Below are 18,801 nucleotides of genomic sequence, written 5' to 3' on the forward strand. Positions count from 1 at the left end.
ATTTGTGAAAAATTCATATCAGAATGCTAGTTTGAATTTGGATAATTGAATAAATATCATTTGATCTCGGTTTGTTTTATGACTCACAGATGTTGTTTTGGGGTTCTAGTGACCTATTAAATCGATTTTAAATGTCAGTTTCCAGTGAGCAAAGTTTTCCCAGAGGAGAATTTAACATTTGCAAAATCGTTTTATAACAGATGTTTAGTTAGAATTTGGTTGATCTTGAGGTTTGAAATATTTGGATTTGAAGTGTCTCAGATGAAATATAAGGAGCCCGTAGGGATTTTTGTCTCCAGCAACTGATGCTGGTGTTGATGCTGGCTGTGAGAGAGGTGAGGTGAAATTGGGTTTAACGTTGTGCTTGAGAATATTTCGCTCATATGACGACGTGCATGCGTGTGTATGTGTATGTGCGGCTGCTTGTACTAGCCCAGACTTAAGCTGGTTTTATAGTGCTAGCCCACTGAAGGGCCATGCCGCAGTGAAGCATGAATACCCCACTCAGACACATTATACTGACTCCGAGCTGACCAGTCCTTTTTGTACCCATTAATGCTGAACGCCAGACAGGACCAACAAGTACCATATTTTAACGTCTTTTGGTATGACGCGGTCGGGGATCGAACCCGCGACCTTCGGCTCTCCGGGCGGACGCTCTAACCACTACACCACGGAGACGGTCTGGCTGTGAGAGATGACTTGATGGGTGATGAGGCTGGGGACGTGATAGATGTCATTGTACGCCAGCGGTGTGGACCATCGCTGCCCATTTAAACTGTCTGGTCTAGACTTAAATATTTACAGCCTCCTGACATATACGTGAAATATTGCTGAGTGTGGTGTTGAACAACATGTAGGACTTCTTAAACCCTGACTACATTTGTTTAGCCACAGGGTGATAAAGTGGTGAGGCACACAATCAGTGTATTCGGTAGAGCACCATGCCCCTGTGTAAGTGAGCTGTGAAGATCAAGGTGAGAATTGATCTTCAGGAACAAGTGCTTATTCTAAGAGGCATTTTACGGGACTGCGGCTTAAGGCTTGCTGACTTGGTTGATGCTTGTCTTCATATCTAAAATGTGTAGATCAATTCTCATGACGTCAATCACTGTATTGTCTGGTCCAGATTCAATTTACAGACTGCAATTATATAGCTAGAGTATTACTGTGTGTGGCATTAGACAACAAACCTATGTCAGTTTCGTATAGTTGGTTGGCTTGTTGTTTAATGCCATACTCAGCAATATTCCAGCTATATGGCGGCGATCTGTAAATAATCAAATCCAGTTTCCTATGAGGTTGTACAGAGAATCTCTCCCCCTACAGGACATTCAGTCGGCTGGGGAAGCTTGCTGGAGCGGAGAGTCCGACACAGTCCCCCAGCAAGGAGTCCCGGATCAGTCGCCAGAGTGCGGAGAAGCTCCCAGTCGGGAAGTCCAGGAGTCCGTCCCAGTCATCCAAGGTCAAGAAGAACCAGGGGCAAAGTAGTCCCCGATGAGGTCGCAATCTGCCCTCCGGTCTGGAGACATGGATGGTAAGTCCACAGATAAAATATTGTTGTATTGGATGATAACTGACTTAAACTCAACTTAATATCTGGAATGTATTTCTTTGGAGAGTGAGTGGATATACACCAGAAATGGGCTTCACACATTGTACCCATGTGGGGAATCGAACCCAGGTCCTCAGCATGACACGCGAATGCCCCATATTTGTTTGAAAGTTAAGTAATTGTGAATATGAGATAAATATCAATATTGGTATATAAGTCCTCAGGTAAGATATGTGTCATATTGGCTGTTTTAATAACCTAGTTGATGATCTCAAAGTTAATATCTGGAACCTTTCTCTTGGGAAGATAAGTAATTGTGAATATGAGATAAATGCATTTAGATCCGATACAGCAATAGTCAGTACTTAACCAACTGATATAAAGAGTGAGTGAGTTTGGTTCTTCACCGCTTTTTGCAATATTCCAGCAATATCCCTGCTGGGGACACCAGAAATGACTGATTTAAAGAATTAAATCTACCACCATGTAGTTGATTACAAATGACATGTTTCTTATTGCTACTATTATTCAAACTGATAATACAAGATACAAAAATAGAAATATATGATCCCCAGGGAGTTGAGATTGATAACACAATGTGCCATTGAGATGACATCCAATGATCGAGGGGAAAAATACCAGCGCCTTGAGCAAGCACTAGTTGCCTGGATATGTGCGCTATATAAATATCATATAATAATAATAATAATAAATATAAAAGTAAAATATGTGTCATGTTGGCTGTTTTAGTAACTTAATTAAGAATCTCAAAATTAATACCTGGGAACTATTCTTGGGAAGTTTAGTAATTGTGAATATTGATATTGGTATTAATTTTTGTGTTGTGTTCAATGTTTGCGTGTGCACTTCTTACCTATGTTGGGATTAGTGATTAGTATGTGAGGCAGTGACTGATCACACAGATTGAATGTAGTTATTCACTTGCAAATATTATTATTATTATTATTATTATTATTAGCCTGTTATGCTCCTGGTACTATGCGTATTGGCTGTTAATACACACTATAAGAAGCCAGGCCTTCATACAGGACATATTCAAGAACTATCTTGTGACTTTGTTGAACAGATTTATACTCATAGGGCATATTCAAGAACTATCTTGTGACTTTGTTGAACAGATTTTTACTCATAGGGCATATTCAAGAACTATCTTGTGACTTTGTTGAACTGATTTTAACTCATAGGGCATATTCGAGAACTATCTTGTGAATTTGTTGAACCGATTTTTGCTCATAGGGCATATTCGAGAACTATCTTGTGAATTTGTTGAACAGATTTTTACTCATTGGGCATATTCGAGAACTATCTTGTGAATTTGTTGAACAGATTTTTACTCATAGGGCATATTCGAGACCTATCTTGTGAATTTGTTGAACAGATGTTTACTCATAGGGCATATTCAAGAACTATCTTGTGAATTTACTGAACAGATTTTTGCTCATAGGGCATATTCAAGAACTTTTTTTTTTAATTTGTTGAACAGATTTTACTCATAGGGCATATTCAAGAACTTTTTTTTTTAATTTGTTGAACAGATGTTTACTCATTGGGCATATTCAAGAACTATCTTGTGAATTTGTTGAACAGATTTTTACTCACAGGGCATATTCAAGAACTATTTTTTTTAATTTACTAAACAGATTTTTACTCATAGGGCTTATTCAAGACATTTTTTTTTAATTTGCTGAACAGATTTTTACTCATAGGGCATATTCAAGAACTTTTTTGTACATTTGCGGAACAGATTTTTACTCATAGGGCATATTCAAGAACTATTTTTGTGAATTTGCTGAACAGATTTTTACTCATAGGGCATATTCAAGAACTATTTTGTGAATTTGCTGAACAGATTTTTACTCATAGGGCATATTCAAGAACTATTTTGTGAATTTGCAGAACAGATTTTTACTCATAGGGCATATTCAAGAGCTTTTTTGTAAATTTGCTGAATAGATTTTTACTCAGCTCTTAGTAATATTATGGTGAGGAACACCAGAAATCAGTTCACATCTTGTACCCACATGAAGAATCAAATCTGTGTCTTTGGTGACACAAGCAAACCACGAGGCTACCTCACCACCTCTCTATGTTTATGTATAATGTAAAAACTCCTAGAAACAATTTTTACCTTTATGGGAATCAAACACTGGTCTTCAGGCTAATAGAACACTTTAACCACTAGGCTACCCGTCACTATGTATAATGTTATCAACCTCCAAGAACAGGGGCGGTGGGGTAGCCTAGTGGTTAAAGCGTTGGCTCATCACGCCGAAGACCCGGGTTCGATTCCCCACATGGGCACAATGTGTTTAGCCCATTTCTGGTGTCCCCCGCCATGATATTGCTGGAATATTGCTAAAAGCGACGTAAAACTAAACTCAGTCAGTCAGTCCAAGAACAATTTCTCTTATACAACCAGGGAGCACCTTACAGCCAATGGGTCGCAAGAGCGCCGTGAAGAGACGTAGCAAGAAAGCAGAAGCAGCAGCTGCAGAAGCTGCTGAGAAAACCAAGAAGTTAGGGATCTGTGTCGTCCCAATCAGGATGTCGCTGCTGTTTGCAGGTTCGTGTAGTAGCACAATATCCCAGAGTGGTAAGACAGTCACTGGTAACAGACTGACCAAACAATCCACAAACAACAGGATACTCTGATTTCCTAGAACATGCAAAATAACTTCAACCCCCTCCATGCTGCAGAGTATCTGATCCAAACATCCAGTATTAACTCCATGCCCTGCTGTTCACACTGTGGTTTAAGTTGTGTGGACCCTGGCTGAGTTTCAAGCCAGTGCATTAAATGGTTGCTATCCTCAGTAGGAAATGTTGATTAGCTCTCATGATGATGATGATGATGATGATGATGATGCACAACAGTTCTGCAACAATCCATCCAAACACAGGTTTTAAAACACCTTGTACACAATTGCCCATGACTTCATGTGCTTGGCCAGTCATCATTAAACTGATGTCCTGTAGGGGTTACCTAATCAGTCTGTACGAGCGTATTTCAAGCTATATTTGTTGGAGGAATTATTTATATCGTCAAAACTTAGCAAACTTTTGAGAGGTATATAATGCCTGTGTATAAACAAAACAGTGAAACAATGGGCATTCTGTGACCATAATTAATTGAAGGACTTTCATAGAAATCATATCAAATGTGTCACCTACATGCTTGATGAGACTCTGGCTTTGTGCGCTGTATACAGGTATGAAGAGCTTGACCGGTCGCCTGCAGAAACCTGTCCCTGGCATAGAGGACGTGTTCATCTCTGTGGCGCTGGACAGTCCACTGATGACAGACAAACAGAAGGCAGACCTCAACCCCATGATCATTAAGATCCAGTCGGCCACAAACCTGCCAGAAACACCCATGTCTTACCAGGAACTACAGACAAGGTGGGTGGTAGCAAGCTCAGACTGGCTGGTTGGTTGATTGGTTGGATGGCTGGTTGATTGGCTGACTGACTGGTTGGTTGACTGGCTGGTTGATTGGTTGACTGGCTGGTTGATTTTTTGACTGGCTGGTTGGTTAATTGGTTGGATGGCTGGTTGGTTGATTGATTGGATGGCTGATTGATTGGCTGGCTGACTGGTTGGTTGATTGATTGACTGGCTGACTGGTTGGTTGACTGGCTGGTTGATTTTTTGACTGGCTGGTTGGTTGATTGGTTGGATGGCTGGTTGGTTGATTGGTTGGATGGCTGATTGATTGATTGGCTGGCTGACTGGTTGGTTGATTGATTGACTGGCTGACTGGTTGGTTGACTGGCTGGTTGGTTGGTTGGCTTGTTGGCTGGCTGGCTGGCTGGCTGATTGACTGGCTCGTAGGTTGGTTGCCTCAAGTTAATATTCCGGCTGTATAATGTCAGTTTGTAAAACATTAAGTTATATATAGCTTAAAATTTGTCATGAGACAAATGCTTGTTATTCAACCTTTCAAATTTGAAAAGACTAATCAATTAATATGGTGATATATTATTAGATGTTGTATTAAAGTAAAGGCAGTTTGTCTTGACACACTAGACATGTGTTAAATGTCCATGAAATCAGAAGCAGGAAATACCAAATGTGGCATATTTTGATAGGAGGGCATGTCAAGCATCTGACACTGTGAAGTGTTGTTATGCAAGCAAGCATGTCAAACTTTGAACATAAACAAGCTAAATTTTATAAGCATTGCTTTTAGCGTGCCTTTAATCCAAAGCTTATTTGACAAGATTGCCAGGAACAAAGACACGAGAGGCTGGCAACTGTCACATTTTCTTCATCAGCTTGTTTAACAGGACCCAGATGTAACACGTTCCATCACGCTAGTGTTCTTGCAGAGCCAGGAATTGACTGGCGGTTCTGAACCTGCATTTAAGACAAGTAAAACTGACACAATTATTGGCCACCATTTAAAATTATGGAGAGATTATTTATTAACCACAAGATGGTTTAACTCAGAGAGTCTGTTGATTCCAAAAGTTCAATACTGAATCTCCTGATCTTTCGTTCGTTACAGAATTACAAAATCTGTTTCATGTAGATTTACTGAGTGCTTTACTGTGTGGTTTATAGTGAGTGAGTGAGTTTAGTTTTACGCCGCACTCAGCAATATTCCAGCTATATGGCGGCAGTCTGTAAATAATCAGGACCAGTCAATGCAGTGATCAACAGCATGAGCATCATTCTATGCAATTGGGATACAATGACATGTGTCAACCATGTCAGCGAGCCTGACCACCCGATCCCGTTAGTCGCCTCTTACGACAAGCATGGGTTGCTGAAGATCAATTCTAACCCGGATCTTCACAGGTTATATGTGGTTTATGTGTGTGTGTTAACTTAGTGTGACAGATAGTCAAGATAAAAATGTATCGTGTTATAAATGCATGCATGAGACACTTGATTTTGAATTTTTTAATGTTGTTATTTTGGGGTTGTTTTGTATATATAGCACAGGGTTCAAATATGTTCACAGCCTTAGAGTACATTTGACATTATTGGTAGGCTTTGAGTCATAAACCAAATTTAATTTTCAAATAAAATGCTCAATTTTTTTCTTGTTTGTGTTTTTGCTTCACCGACATGGAAATTTCATTTAATTGTTTTGCTCATTCTTGTAATACCATTGGAGTGAGTGAGTGAGTTAGTATTGATTTTTACCGCTTTTAGCAATATTTCAGCAATATTATCACGGGGGGACACCAGAAATGGGCTTCACACATTGTACCCATAATACCATTAGAGCATTAAATAAGTATTAGTAAAGTCAGTTTGATTTTATTTATGTAACACAAGTATGGATTTTATTGAAAATGTTTTTTGGATCCATTGGCATAAAATTTTCATTTAATTGTTTCTCTCTTTTTAATATCATTAGAGTATATGGTATTAGAAAAGTACCAGAAAAGTCATTTTAATTATATTTTCATAGCAAACTGAAAATGAAATTCAAATGTCTTTTACTTGAATAGAAAAGTTCAGATAACAAACAAACACGAGATATTACATGAGATATAATACTATAAGTATATGTGTTTTAGCAGATATTTCTGTTTTCAGATGCAAGCCAGTGTACTGTAAATATCAGTTCTTCAAACAGCCAGCACATGTCACCATGGGGAAGGACCATGCTCACAACATCTACTGGGACGACATCAGCGTAGCCCTGCTAGGTATGTCACATGCAAACCCATCGGGTATGTTGTCAGAACTGGGTGAATGTATGGGAGCATAGGCCTCTAGCACTGACAAGATCTGGAGGCAAAGGTGTAGGTAGAATAGGACCATTAACAGAACCCCTTAATGTGTCTTGTCTTGTCATGTTTTTCCTTGTCAGAATGGCCATTTTTTTAAGATTTACCGACAGTTTTGCCCTTTTCAGATTCTGTTAGCATTAAAGCCTATGCTGAGTATAATTAGGAGATAAACATCATGTGTTGGCCAATTTCCGGGTGTTATTAAGTATTTGAAGCACGGCAATTCATTTGGAACTGACGACATTAGCCGGAGGTTTCAAATGAAATATTCCCTTGCTTCAAATACTCAATAACACCCAGAAACTGGCCAACACATGATGTTTATCGACATTGTAAACACAAAAGTAAACCAAAAGATTCACACACGTTATTGTGTCTGCACTCATTGACATCGAGTACGAGTACATCAGTGAAATACCATCAGCCAGCCGTTTCGGCTGTCTCCCATGGTAGCATCTGGTAGCATTTGTGACGTCATTCGGACTTTATGTCACAGTACGATTTGAATGACGTCACCAGTGCTGACGACGTAACAATACAATGGTGTATGCGATGTTTGTACGCATTAATATGCAGCGAATGGTTATGCAATTGCCGGGAATCTAACACCATTCGATCATGTTTTTTTAACCAATAAGATTAAAGAACATGATGACTTTTGGTTTACAATGAATATTCAGTACATCTGATACCCTTTGTGACCTGTGTTACAAACTATGTGTCTGGGAGTACTTGTCAAGTGCTAGTGTTTGGAAAATAGTGATAGTTAGAAAAAATGTGGATAGATTTAGAAAGAAACAACTTACTACCTGAAACCTCCTGAATTAAATAACCTTAATGGTCTCAGTGCTACTGTCAAACATTTTAAATAGAGTGTGTCAATAGCTGTGCACATGCACACATTTGTCTGGCGAACAGCAGGACATCCTTAGATGAAGAAGGAAGGACTTTCTTTCTTATGAGAACAAAATCTGAATGGGGATGTAAGCTTCTTCTTTTTGGTCTGACCTGAAATTGAATAAGTCTAAAGCATAAAACCAAGAATTTATGGATGTCAAGCCTCAATGACCTGATGAAGGAGTAAGATTATACTCCGAAACGTTGTGTTCCTCAAAATATAGAAGTTGACTTCCATAAACTTGCGCCTTTATATGTATCAGATCTAATCGTCATTCAAAGTTTAAAGCAGGTCAGCATTTCTCATACTTTGATCTTTTATCATGACTAAACTAAGGCATACTTGTCCACAGCATGTAACAGAAAACCAACAAATCTCATGTTGGAAATGAGACATTGTTTTATAGATTGTGGTAAAACTGCTTCAAGTACAGGTTTTTATGAAAGTCCTGCTTCCTCAGAAACAATTATTGTGCCATAAATGAACTAGATTGGATTAATCTGCATGACCAGCCTTGAAGTACTGTGATAACATGATAAGTTGACTAAAGACATACTTAAACACCTTCAGGCACCATGGAGCAGTCGGAACTAAGGGAGTACCTGAATGGTCCGGCGCTGGAGATCGAGGTGCATGATCGCGACAGGAAGGAAGAGAAGGTCAAGCTGAAGGCCACATTGTTTGGGGATGACCTTGAAGATGAAAAGATCAGTAGTGTTGGCACAGTTACCAGTAAGTTACCTTTGTTCTGAAGATTGTTACCAGAGATTAGGTTACCATGGTTACCACTAGCTTATTGTTAGCCAGGTATTGCCTTTTTGTTCTAGTCAGTACAGTCTCGGCATTTTGTTAGCATCTGTTCCCTAAAATCACTGTTATGTTGATGTGATCCCATATGAGCTAGATACAAATATTGATCTCAATACAGACAGGCGAATAACTTTTGTTGTTGGTCTACTCAAGTTTGTTTTGTCCTGTTAATGTCAGTTGTCGAAAAAGAAATAATTGTCTTGAAATATAGAGTGTGAGCTGCAGAGTCAGTTGTAGTGTCATCTGTCCTCCTTTTTTAAATGAATTTAAATTTCCTGAAATTATGTCCCTTGTTTGCACTCACAAGGCAAATGCATGTTGCCATTTCCCTGAATGGCTGAATATGTAAAGAGTCATAACTTGATCTATATCAGTCACAATGTGCAGTACACTCTTGACTATTCCTAGTGGTTAAAGTGTTTGCTCGTTACATTTATGAATCATGTTTGATTCCCAACATAGGTACAATGTGTGAAGCCCATTTCTGGTGTCCCCCCCTCATATATTGTTGGAATATTCCTGAAAGTGGCATAAAACTGTACTCATTCATTTTCTTTAAACCTTCACAGGTCGTAGAACTCTGCACAACCCGTTCGAGGGACGCAACAAACCCTGGGACCCGTTTGGTTTGGCCCAGGTGGACTTGTCTGAACTCTTGTTGGGTCATCGCTACCTTCACCTCAAGCTGCCCATCCAGAACTCCGCCATCCCTGACATGCTGGGCAATGAGATGAGGCCAGACGGACGGGTCATCGGCATCGCTGGAGCTGTGGATGGACCAGGTAGACATCTTGTATCTTTTTGTACACTTAGTTAGTGGGTAATCACTGGATTGTCTGGTGGAATATTGCTGAGCGTGGCATTAAACAACAAACAACAAACAAACAAAACGTTGTTGGTTAGCTTGTATTCTGGAAGCTAATAGATGTTTTGAAGTACACATAACCAACTTCATTGGCCGAGTGATTAGTGATGTCATTTGATTGTGATGTGAGGGCATCTGATGACCTCACAATGGTCTGCATGGTATCCTGAGACAGTTTCATTTTATTTGTCTCAGAGCTACAGATAACTTTTTGGGTCATTGATTTATGTACTCGCTTGTGTTCATCTCAATTGGGTATCCTAATTTTCCTTTGAGTAACGAAATAAATTGTACTCACCTCACTCAAACTCAATTGGGTATTTTGCCATTTTCCATTAATTTTAAAAATATAATAAAATTTAAATGTTAGTGTTTGTGATTTACATTTGATCTGTAAGATGGGAAACGATAAGAAAGACTGCAAGTTGTCAAGTTCATATCCTGAAATAGAACCTCTCAATATACTTCAGTTATTTTATCTATCCACCGGTACGCAAGCTACGCTTTGACATTTTTGTGTGTACGCATGTAAGATCACATTTATTGAGTATTTACGAAACTTCAAGCGTACATGTACACAATAGACTTAATAGGAATTGAGTTTTCACATAAATATTTGCGTAATTTATGCAGATACGCAGCTTATCTGTACCTCTGTGTCTTCTAGATCTTGCTTGACCTTACTAAACCAATATGTCAGGTGGAAGTCAGTATTGAATGATCAGTATATGCATCCTACAGCTCGATAATATATTTGGAAGGAATAATCATTTAAGCTTGTGTTTGTTACCAAAAAAGGCTACAGATATGGCAGATTCATGTGAACCCATACAAAGGGAGACAACTCTATGGTACTTGTGTTTAGTTTGTGGCTATGCTAACCATGTGAATTTTCTATACACATCAGTTGACTGTCCACTGTCCACGGGTCACTATATGAATGCCAGTGCCACACTGAAGGTAAAGATTGAACTGGCACATCCTCTGACAACACCATCTCGGGTCTCTGCCAAGGAACCCTTACTCAGCACTAATGAGGTGGGTATTACTTGTTTGAGTGGCATTTTAGAAGTTGAGACGTACAATATTTTCAGTACAATATGGAACAAGTTTTATGGATAACAACCATTAAAACTTGTTTATGAATCAATAGGTGCGTCACATGTTTGTGGGTGGTTTGTTTATCAATCAATAGGTGACCGTTTGGTGTGTAACATGAGGAAGTAAAACAGGCCCCAAAAGTCAAATACTTCTAACTCAGGAAAAAGCTTGGATTCCCAGTGTCTTAACAGTCTGAATGACCTACCTTGCCTCCTCAAAATACATAAACATGTAACAACATAATGATGTTTTTCGTCTTTTATGGCTGATATAAATACCAATCCATGGATAGCGTCACTTGAAAGTAGGGCAGACTAGTCCTGGCCAAAGCATAGCCTCTCACATGGATGTCCGAGGGAAAGTTAGCCCTACTTTCAAGCAGCATTATTACTTTATCAGTTTCTATGCCACCTGTTTCTGCCTGGCTGGAATTGTTCCCCAAGACCATACTGGTTGTAAGAGATGAATCAAGCTAAGAATGGCCTACTGCATTGGCTGCCATTGTAGAAAGCGATCTTAGTGCTAATGTGACCGTAACTCCCATACCATAACATAGAGTTACAACTGGCGTAGTGCTGAGGTTGCTTTGTACAACGGCACCCTGGTCTCCTTTCCTCAAAATAGTGGACAACAGTCACACCTATGTTAAAGTATCAGGAGTTACTGTACAATCATCTTAGCACAACAATCACTTAATGGAATGGGGCGTTGGTTTTGATTGCTCACATAGATTCTGTTTGTAATACCTGTTTCTCTATCCCTGTTTATAAACTTGTATGACTGATGTTGTAAGCACCAAGCCAAGTCCATGTTGTTTGTATACCAATATGAACCATAACATGTGTCATCACTGGAGTGTGAAAACTGGAAAGTTTTGAGAAGGAAACTGCTGTTATTTGTTTCAGTGTCCCTTTGGCCGCATCGTCTTCCTGTTCGACTACAAGAACGTGTCGATGCTACACAAGCTACAGGACCTCATCACCAGCATCAACGCCCACGCCCTGGAGCTGGACGACATGCCGCAACACGTCATCAACGCCGCGCTGTCCACATACAAACTCTCAGCGTCAGTACTCTCAGCATTAACTTAATGAATAAAAGAAATTATTTTGACCATCACGGGGGACACAGTCAGGCACCTTAATTTAGCTGTGCAGTGTTGCATATTTGGGCACACTAGAGGCCTAGATGCCATTTTTTCAGGGTTTTGTGAGCTTGTCAACACCAAACCTGTACTCATGGGTTTCACCAAAGTGGTTCACATCTGAGACCTGCATTAGTTCAGGCTTTCTTCCCACATTAAGCTGACACACTGTGATATAACGCACATAATGTTCTCGGTCACTCATTAGTCCAGCCTATTCTCTCAATGTGATGTTAGATACGTACTGTCTATCTGTGAAGAGAGCTACAACTATCACTGCACTGTGATCGTGTCGTTTTTGTAGGCCCTTCTGAATAAAATGTGGACACTTATAAATAATCTTAAATAATCTAAATGGTAAATAAAGTATTTTTGTTTCTATGGTTTTGCTACATGAGAAAAATATTACACAGTGTTTTCTGTTGCTTTTCTAATCCCTCATCAGAAAATGTAAAACAAGATGAGCAGGCTGTCAAAAACTTAAAGTTCCCCCTTGCCAAAAGGATATCTTTAACCTGGCTCTGATACTTCTGACATGTGTGGTATATTTATCCTATTGAGGTGAGGTGAGGTAAAATTGGGTTTAACGTCGTGCTTGAGAATATTTCGCTCATATGACGACGTGCATGCGTGTGTATGTGTATGAGCGGCTGCTTGTACTAGCCCAGACTGAAGCTGGTTTTATAGTGCTAGCCCACTGAGATACCATGCCGCAGTGAAGCATGAATATCCCACTCAGACACATTATACTGACTCCGAGCCAACCAGTCCTTGTTGTACCCATTAATGCCAAGCGCCAGGCAGGGACCAACAAGTACCATATTTTAACGTCTTTTGGTATGACGCGGTCGGGGATCGAACCCTCGACCTTTCGCTCTCCAGGCGGACGCTCTAACCACTTCACCAGGGAGGCGGTCTTATCCTATTGACACCAATGATGAAAATTGGCTTATTCCTCACCCGTTGAAGATATCACTGTTTAATAAATCTACAATGTTATTACACATTTTATAATAACACTGCGAGGTGCCTGACGTATGATGGCATCATGTTTTACAGTTATGATGTCACAATGCTAATACCTCTGTCACAATGGTATTAGACTTTGCTTGACTCCCGGAAAGCTGAGTCATCACACTGTAGGCAGGTTCTATCAATTTATGTTGCAGAGTAATAAACAGAATACTTAACTAGCTTCTGTGAAATACCATTTTTATTAAACTGAAAGATTTAGCATCAAATTTGCTTTCGCGTTAATACGTTTTAACTCGTTTAATAAAAATGGTATTACACAAAAGGTTGTTTCCTCTATTTTGCCCTCGTATGTAGAATGTTCACAAGCTTGATAGGGTTATGTAGTTATTGAGATTTAAGTTTCATATACAAGAAATGATGTTTGTATGTCAATAAATACTTGTTGAGTTTTGTGTGTGTGAAGATGTAGGTTCTGTGTTTTGCTAGAGAGCAGCAGCAGAGTCGTGAGTTGGACATCATCACCGGCTTCCAGGTGCTGGACGGGAACATGCATCTGTTTGTGTTGGAGGGACTCCGTGACAAGGCCATACATGTACTGTGGGAAGCCCTGCCTCAACCACACAACTCAGGTCAGACCTTCTCTCCATAAGACTCGTAAACATTGGGTTAGAATTGGTCTTCAGCAACCCATGCTTGTTGTAAGAGGCGTCTTATAGGATCTGTTGGTCGCTGACTTGGTTGGCACATGTCATCGTATCACATGTGTAGATCGATGCTCATGATGTTGATCACTGATTAGTCTGGACAAGACTCGATTATTTACAGACCGTCACCATATAGGTCGAATATTTCTAATGTGGCATTTAAATAACAAACGACCATTCGAACGAAAAAAGAATCACTCCATAATGGCATATGTCTTAATGAGGCAATAGAACTCTATACACTTACGTTCACATTGTATAATAATAAGTTAATTTAGATTCAGCAAATTCTTTTCTTAATATTTTGCAAATATTATTTTCTTATATTTGTTCAGTGCATTCATTGTTTTGTTTGTGCACAGATGTGACGGTGCTCTTCAACTCGGACATGTTGTTCAGCAGCCGACTGTACGGCCCCCTGGACGTGGACCTGTGTCGTGTGAAGCTCCATGAACCACTCTCCATCATCACCCAGCAGTCCTTGCTGTACGTCAGGGACATGGTCCCCAAACCATGCTTCCAGGCCCTGGTCAAACTAGAACAGGTCAGTGGTAGAAGCCGTTCACCATGATTACCGTGGTCAAACTAGAACAGGTCAGTGGTAGAAGCCGTTCGCCATGATTACCGTGGTCAAACTAGAACAGGTCAGTGGTAGAAGCCGTTCACCATGATTACCGTGGTCAAACTAGAACAGGTCAGTGGTAGAAGCCGTTTGCCATGAGTACCTTGGTCAAACTAAAACAGGTCAGTGGTAGAAGCCGTTTGCCATGAGTACCATGGTCAAACTAGAACAGGTCAGTGGTTGAAGCCGTTTTGCCATGAGTACCTTGGTCAAACTGGAACAGGTCAGTGGTAGAAGCCGTTTGCCATGAGTACCATGGTCAAAGTAGAACAGGTCAGTGGTAGAAGCCGTTCGCCATGATTACCGTGGTCAAAGTAGAGGATGTCAGTGATTGGGTGGAACCATTCACCATTGGTTACCTTGGTCACAGGTCCTGAGTAGAAGGGAAATCATATACTTTCAGTTGGTTATCAGTCAAACTAAGAGTCAGTGGTACAATTTGAACCAAAAGAAAAATTAAAATCTTCGAGTAAATTACATGAGCACTTATCTGTTTTATATTGCCTGAAGAGGTTCTTTGGAGTCAAAAGTGCTCTTCTGAAAAATTGTTCTTATTTATATATTAAACTTCTATAGTATATTAAACTTCAAATTTTGACATTGGTGATATTCCCTTCCATTATATATAAAAACCTAACTTAAAGGTCACTTTTGGAACACTTTTTATAAGATGTTTTTAACATTTTGTGTCTCTTACAGCTGTGCAGACTGAAGACGTTCCGAGATGCTGTCAGAAACAGTTTGTTCCCCTCGACGGAGATGGTGATTTCCATGAGTCGGGAGTTTGGTGTACCTTTCACTTCAGAGGACCTCCAAGGTAAATATTAACAATATACTGTAGATAAGCTAATCTCATAGATAAACCAAGATACTAACTTGACCCTTAAAATCAGTATCAAAATGGTATGTACCGTAGATAGGCTCAACCATCACCCTTCGCTCATCTTTTTGTTGTTGTCAGTCATTGGAAACAGAGTGTCAACAAATCCATATTGAATTACACAAGTTAATCCTGATGTTACACGATCTCATGATATAACATGTACTTTGCATATCTGGACTTATGTTTTCAATCTAGTATATTTATTTTACTCTAAATGTCAAAAAAGAATGTTTATATTTGCTGCGGTGAAATCTTGTGTCCCTTCGGTCCGCATTATTCACACGGATCACTATCATATTGCATCTACTCACCCCTAAATGAAATGAAGTTGACAGAAAATGGATATGACACATATTTTGTTTCGCTAAAAGCATATTTGTTGTAGCTGGACAATCACGTGTCAACAAACTGTTTTCATAGTGGAAATAGCGAGATTGCGCAAAGCGTCATCAGTGATAGATCAAATTGTTCCATGCATAAAACTATCTGGCAATACACCAAAGTGCTGTCACATAGCCTTAGTTATGATTATAAATATTTTACCTGTAATTAAATGGCACAATGCTGGAATATATTTGTCTTGGTAAAGTAATAATTTCAGATACTATATTTTCCAATCACTGCATAAGAATTCATCTTGTTATATCATTGGGTATGTTTTAACTAAATCACTGGTAGATCTGCGGTGAAACGTGTGCACAGCTGTTTGCTCTGTATACAAGACAAATACACACGGTAATCTTAATCCCTGCATATAAGACAATAGCTAACTAAAACAAATTAGAACTGAAAAGGTAAATAATCTTGTCAAGTGATGTTTAATTGCAAATTTGACATCTTCACTGACAAAGTTGTTTTCTCTTGTGCATTCACATGAAGCGATAGGATGTCGTTTTCTTACCTACTGAAAAAAAGTTTGACGAAAGTGTAACTTGTAGAGAAGCCAACCCTCTTCTACAGACTGCTTTTTTCATCCTCAAAATTCTGCTTATCTACGGTCATATATGGTACTTTCTATGGGATACTTGAACTCCTTCATCTATAAAGCTAGGGTTCCTTGGAATTGATGGTGACACTAAGGCCAGCCTTTTTTTTCTACAGAGCTGCAGCCAGTGGTTGAGAAGGAGGTTGTTGTCGCAGAGGAGAGGCCTGCCGCACCCCGCCCATTCACGACCCGAGAGTGGACCCCGATCGACAACTTCAACCTGGAGTATGTGACAGGTATCGCTGACAGGGACAACCAGAGACTACAACATGACTTCCTCAAGGAGAACATGGTCAGTACTCTGCTATACCGTGTACTCAGGTTCTTGTGTAATAATCTGTATGGAATGGCGTAAAACGTGTTTTCAGACAATTGAGGTACTTTCAGATTTAAAGGTCACATGCAACCCAAAAATCAAACATAATTAAAACACAATTATTACTTATTCATGACATATAATATACATTGCTGATTATGAAATAACATATAAACAAAATTATAAGCGTACAATCGCAAATCAAAAGTGCAATATTTTGTACTTGGGTTTACTTCCCTTGAAACGAAGCACCCGGGATACCGAACCCAGTCAGAGCAGGTGGGTGTGCACTCAAGTGTAACGAAGGTGACAACTGGAAAAAACATTACCCGCCGCCACAGTAACCGCCAAGCTCTCCGCCGAGAAGCTGAAGCGCTAACAATCGTATGCCGTCATAATATGACGCATGCTGTGCCCCGGAGTTCGAAAACCGTTTGATCAGCTGTTTTAGTGTTCACTTTGTACAGATTTATTTTACCGACTTTCACTGCTTTATTTAAGCTATTTCATACATTGAGTGGTTTGTTTGCACACTCAGCTTAAACATAATTGACAATTTTTATAGCAGTTTTATGCGTGTCAGAATATGTTTCACTGATGTTAAAAATCCAATCGAGAGGCAGACGCCATATTGTTTGCATGTCATATAGTCGGTAGCGATCTTTAACATAAAATAAAATGATATCTTGTACATATAACATGGCGGTAAGATAAATACGTTATATGCTTCTCCCTCGGGTAATACGGTCTGGCTCAGGTGACACTGCTACAAAGAGGCGTACATCAGACCGTATTACCCTCGAGAGAAGCATACAACTTATAATATGTGTTCAACACACAGATATTTCATGAATTTCATTTGTAATGTTTAAACAATGCTAATTGTGAAATGGGAGTAAATGAAGGAAGGATAAAAGACAACAAAATGTAAAAACTCAGTTGGTGTAGTTTTGCAGATTTTCTGCAATCATCACAGACATCATGTTTAATACTGTACAATAGTATAAATCAGTATGTAACAAAATTGAAAACAGCTTGTCCTGGCTAGCTGTAGTCTCAGATGGTCATAGACTAGATTACCCATGAAGATCCGGGTTAGAATTGGTCTTCAGCAACCCATGCTTGTCGTAAGAGGTGAATAACGGGATCAGGTGACTTGGTTGCCACATGTCATCATATCCCAATTGCGTAGATCAATGCTCATGATGTTGATCACTGGATTGTCTGGTCCAGACTCGATTATTTACAGACCGCCGCCATATAAGCTGGAATATTGCTGAGTGCAGCGCTAAACAACAAACAAACCAACCAATCATAGACTGGATGACTAATTATCTTTGAGCCTGACTGCCACAATATATTGAATTATTTCCATATGGATCACTTGTATCACTATTTGACATCTATGGGCATCTTTTGCTGTGTACAGGACGATGTTCAGCAGCAGAGCATCAAGAACAAGCTGGAGCGTGACGAAACAGACCTCTGACCATCAAGGCCGATGTCACCACAGCCCACAACTACAGCTCTCAGACTCTCAACTCCACAGACCTCGGTCGAGAGAAGCTGCGTCAGATCCTGGCTGCTGTAAGTCCTTTAGAGATGGAAGGGTTCGGTGGGGATGGGTGAACTGGGAGGGTTGGAATGGTGATGAGGATGCAGTCAGGTGGGGTCAAGTTGGTGGGAGGGGCAAGCTGGTGGGAGGGGGGGCAGCAGGTGTTGGGATTGTGGGAGGGGGCAGTAGGGTGTGTGGGAGGGGATTGTGTTGGGATTGGGCAGAAGGTGTGTGTTGGGATTGTGGGTGGGTGGGTAGGTGTGTTGGGATTGTGGGAGGGGGTGGGTGTTGGGTGTGGGAGGGGCAGTAGGTGTGTTGGGATTGTGGGAGGGGCAGAAGGGTGTTGGGATTGTGGGAGGGGCAGTAGGTGTGTTGGGATTGTGGGAGGGGCAGAAGGGGTGTTGGGATTGTGGGAGGGGCAGTAGGTGTGTTGGGATTGTGGGAGGGGAGGTGGGGGAGAAGGGGTGTTGGGATTGTGGGAGGGGCAGAGGGGTGTTGGGATTGTGGGAGGGGCAGTAGGGTGTGTTGGGATTGTGGGAGGGGCAGAAGGGGTGTTGGGATTGTGGGAGGGGCAGTAGGTGTGTTGGGATTGTGGGAGGGGCAGAAGGGGGTGTGTTGGG

At 40.3% G+C, this 18,801-nt stretch overlaps 1 protein-coding gene across 1 annotated transcript in view; it reads left to right on the forward strand.

Moving 5' to 3' along the window:
- LOC124272549 overlaps window positions 1-18,801 on the forward strand; it is a 53,359-nt gene that overhangs the window by 27,352 nt on the left and 7,206 nt on the right. Inside the window, 14 exon segments of the mRNA XM_046707759.1 lie at window positions 1,330-1,499; window positions 3,996-4,139; window positions 4,786-4,975; window positions 7,127-7,239; window positions 8,792-8,953; window positions 9,601-9,813; window positions 10,804-10,934; window positions 11,903-12,063; window positions 13,603-13,745; window positions 14,183-14,364; window positions 15,142-15,259; window positions 16,427-16,602; window positions 18,056-18,098; window positions 18,101-18,213. Coding sequence (XP_046563715.1) covers window positions 1,330-1,499; window positions 3,996-4,139; window positions 4,786-4,975; window positions 7,127-7,239; window positions 8,792-8,953; window positions 9,601-9,813; window positions 10,804-10,934; window positions 11,903-12,063; window positions 13,603-13,745; window positions 14,183-14,364; window positions 15,142-15,259; window positions 16,427-16,602; window positions 18,056-18,098; window positions 18,101-18,213 — 2,059 coding nt within the window.

Source organism: Haliotis rubra, unplaced genomic scaffold, assembly GCF_003918875.1.
Source record: "Haliotis rubra isolate DU_JTF1 unplaced genomic scaffold, ASM391887v1 Scf170, whole genome shotgun sequence".
Lineage (NCBI taxonomy): Eukaryota > Metazoa > Mollusca > Gastropoda > Lepetellida > Haliotidae > Haliotis > Haliotis rubra.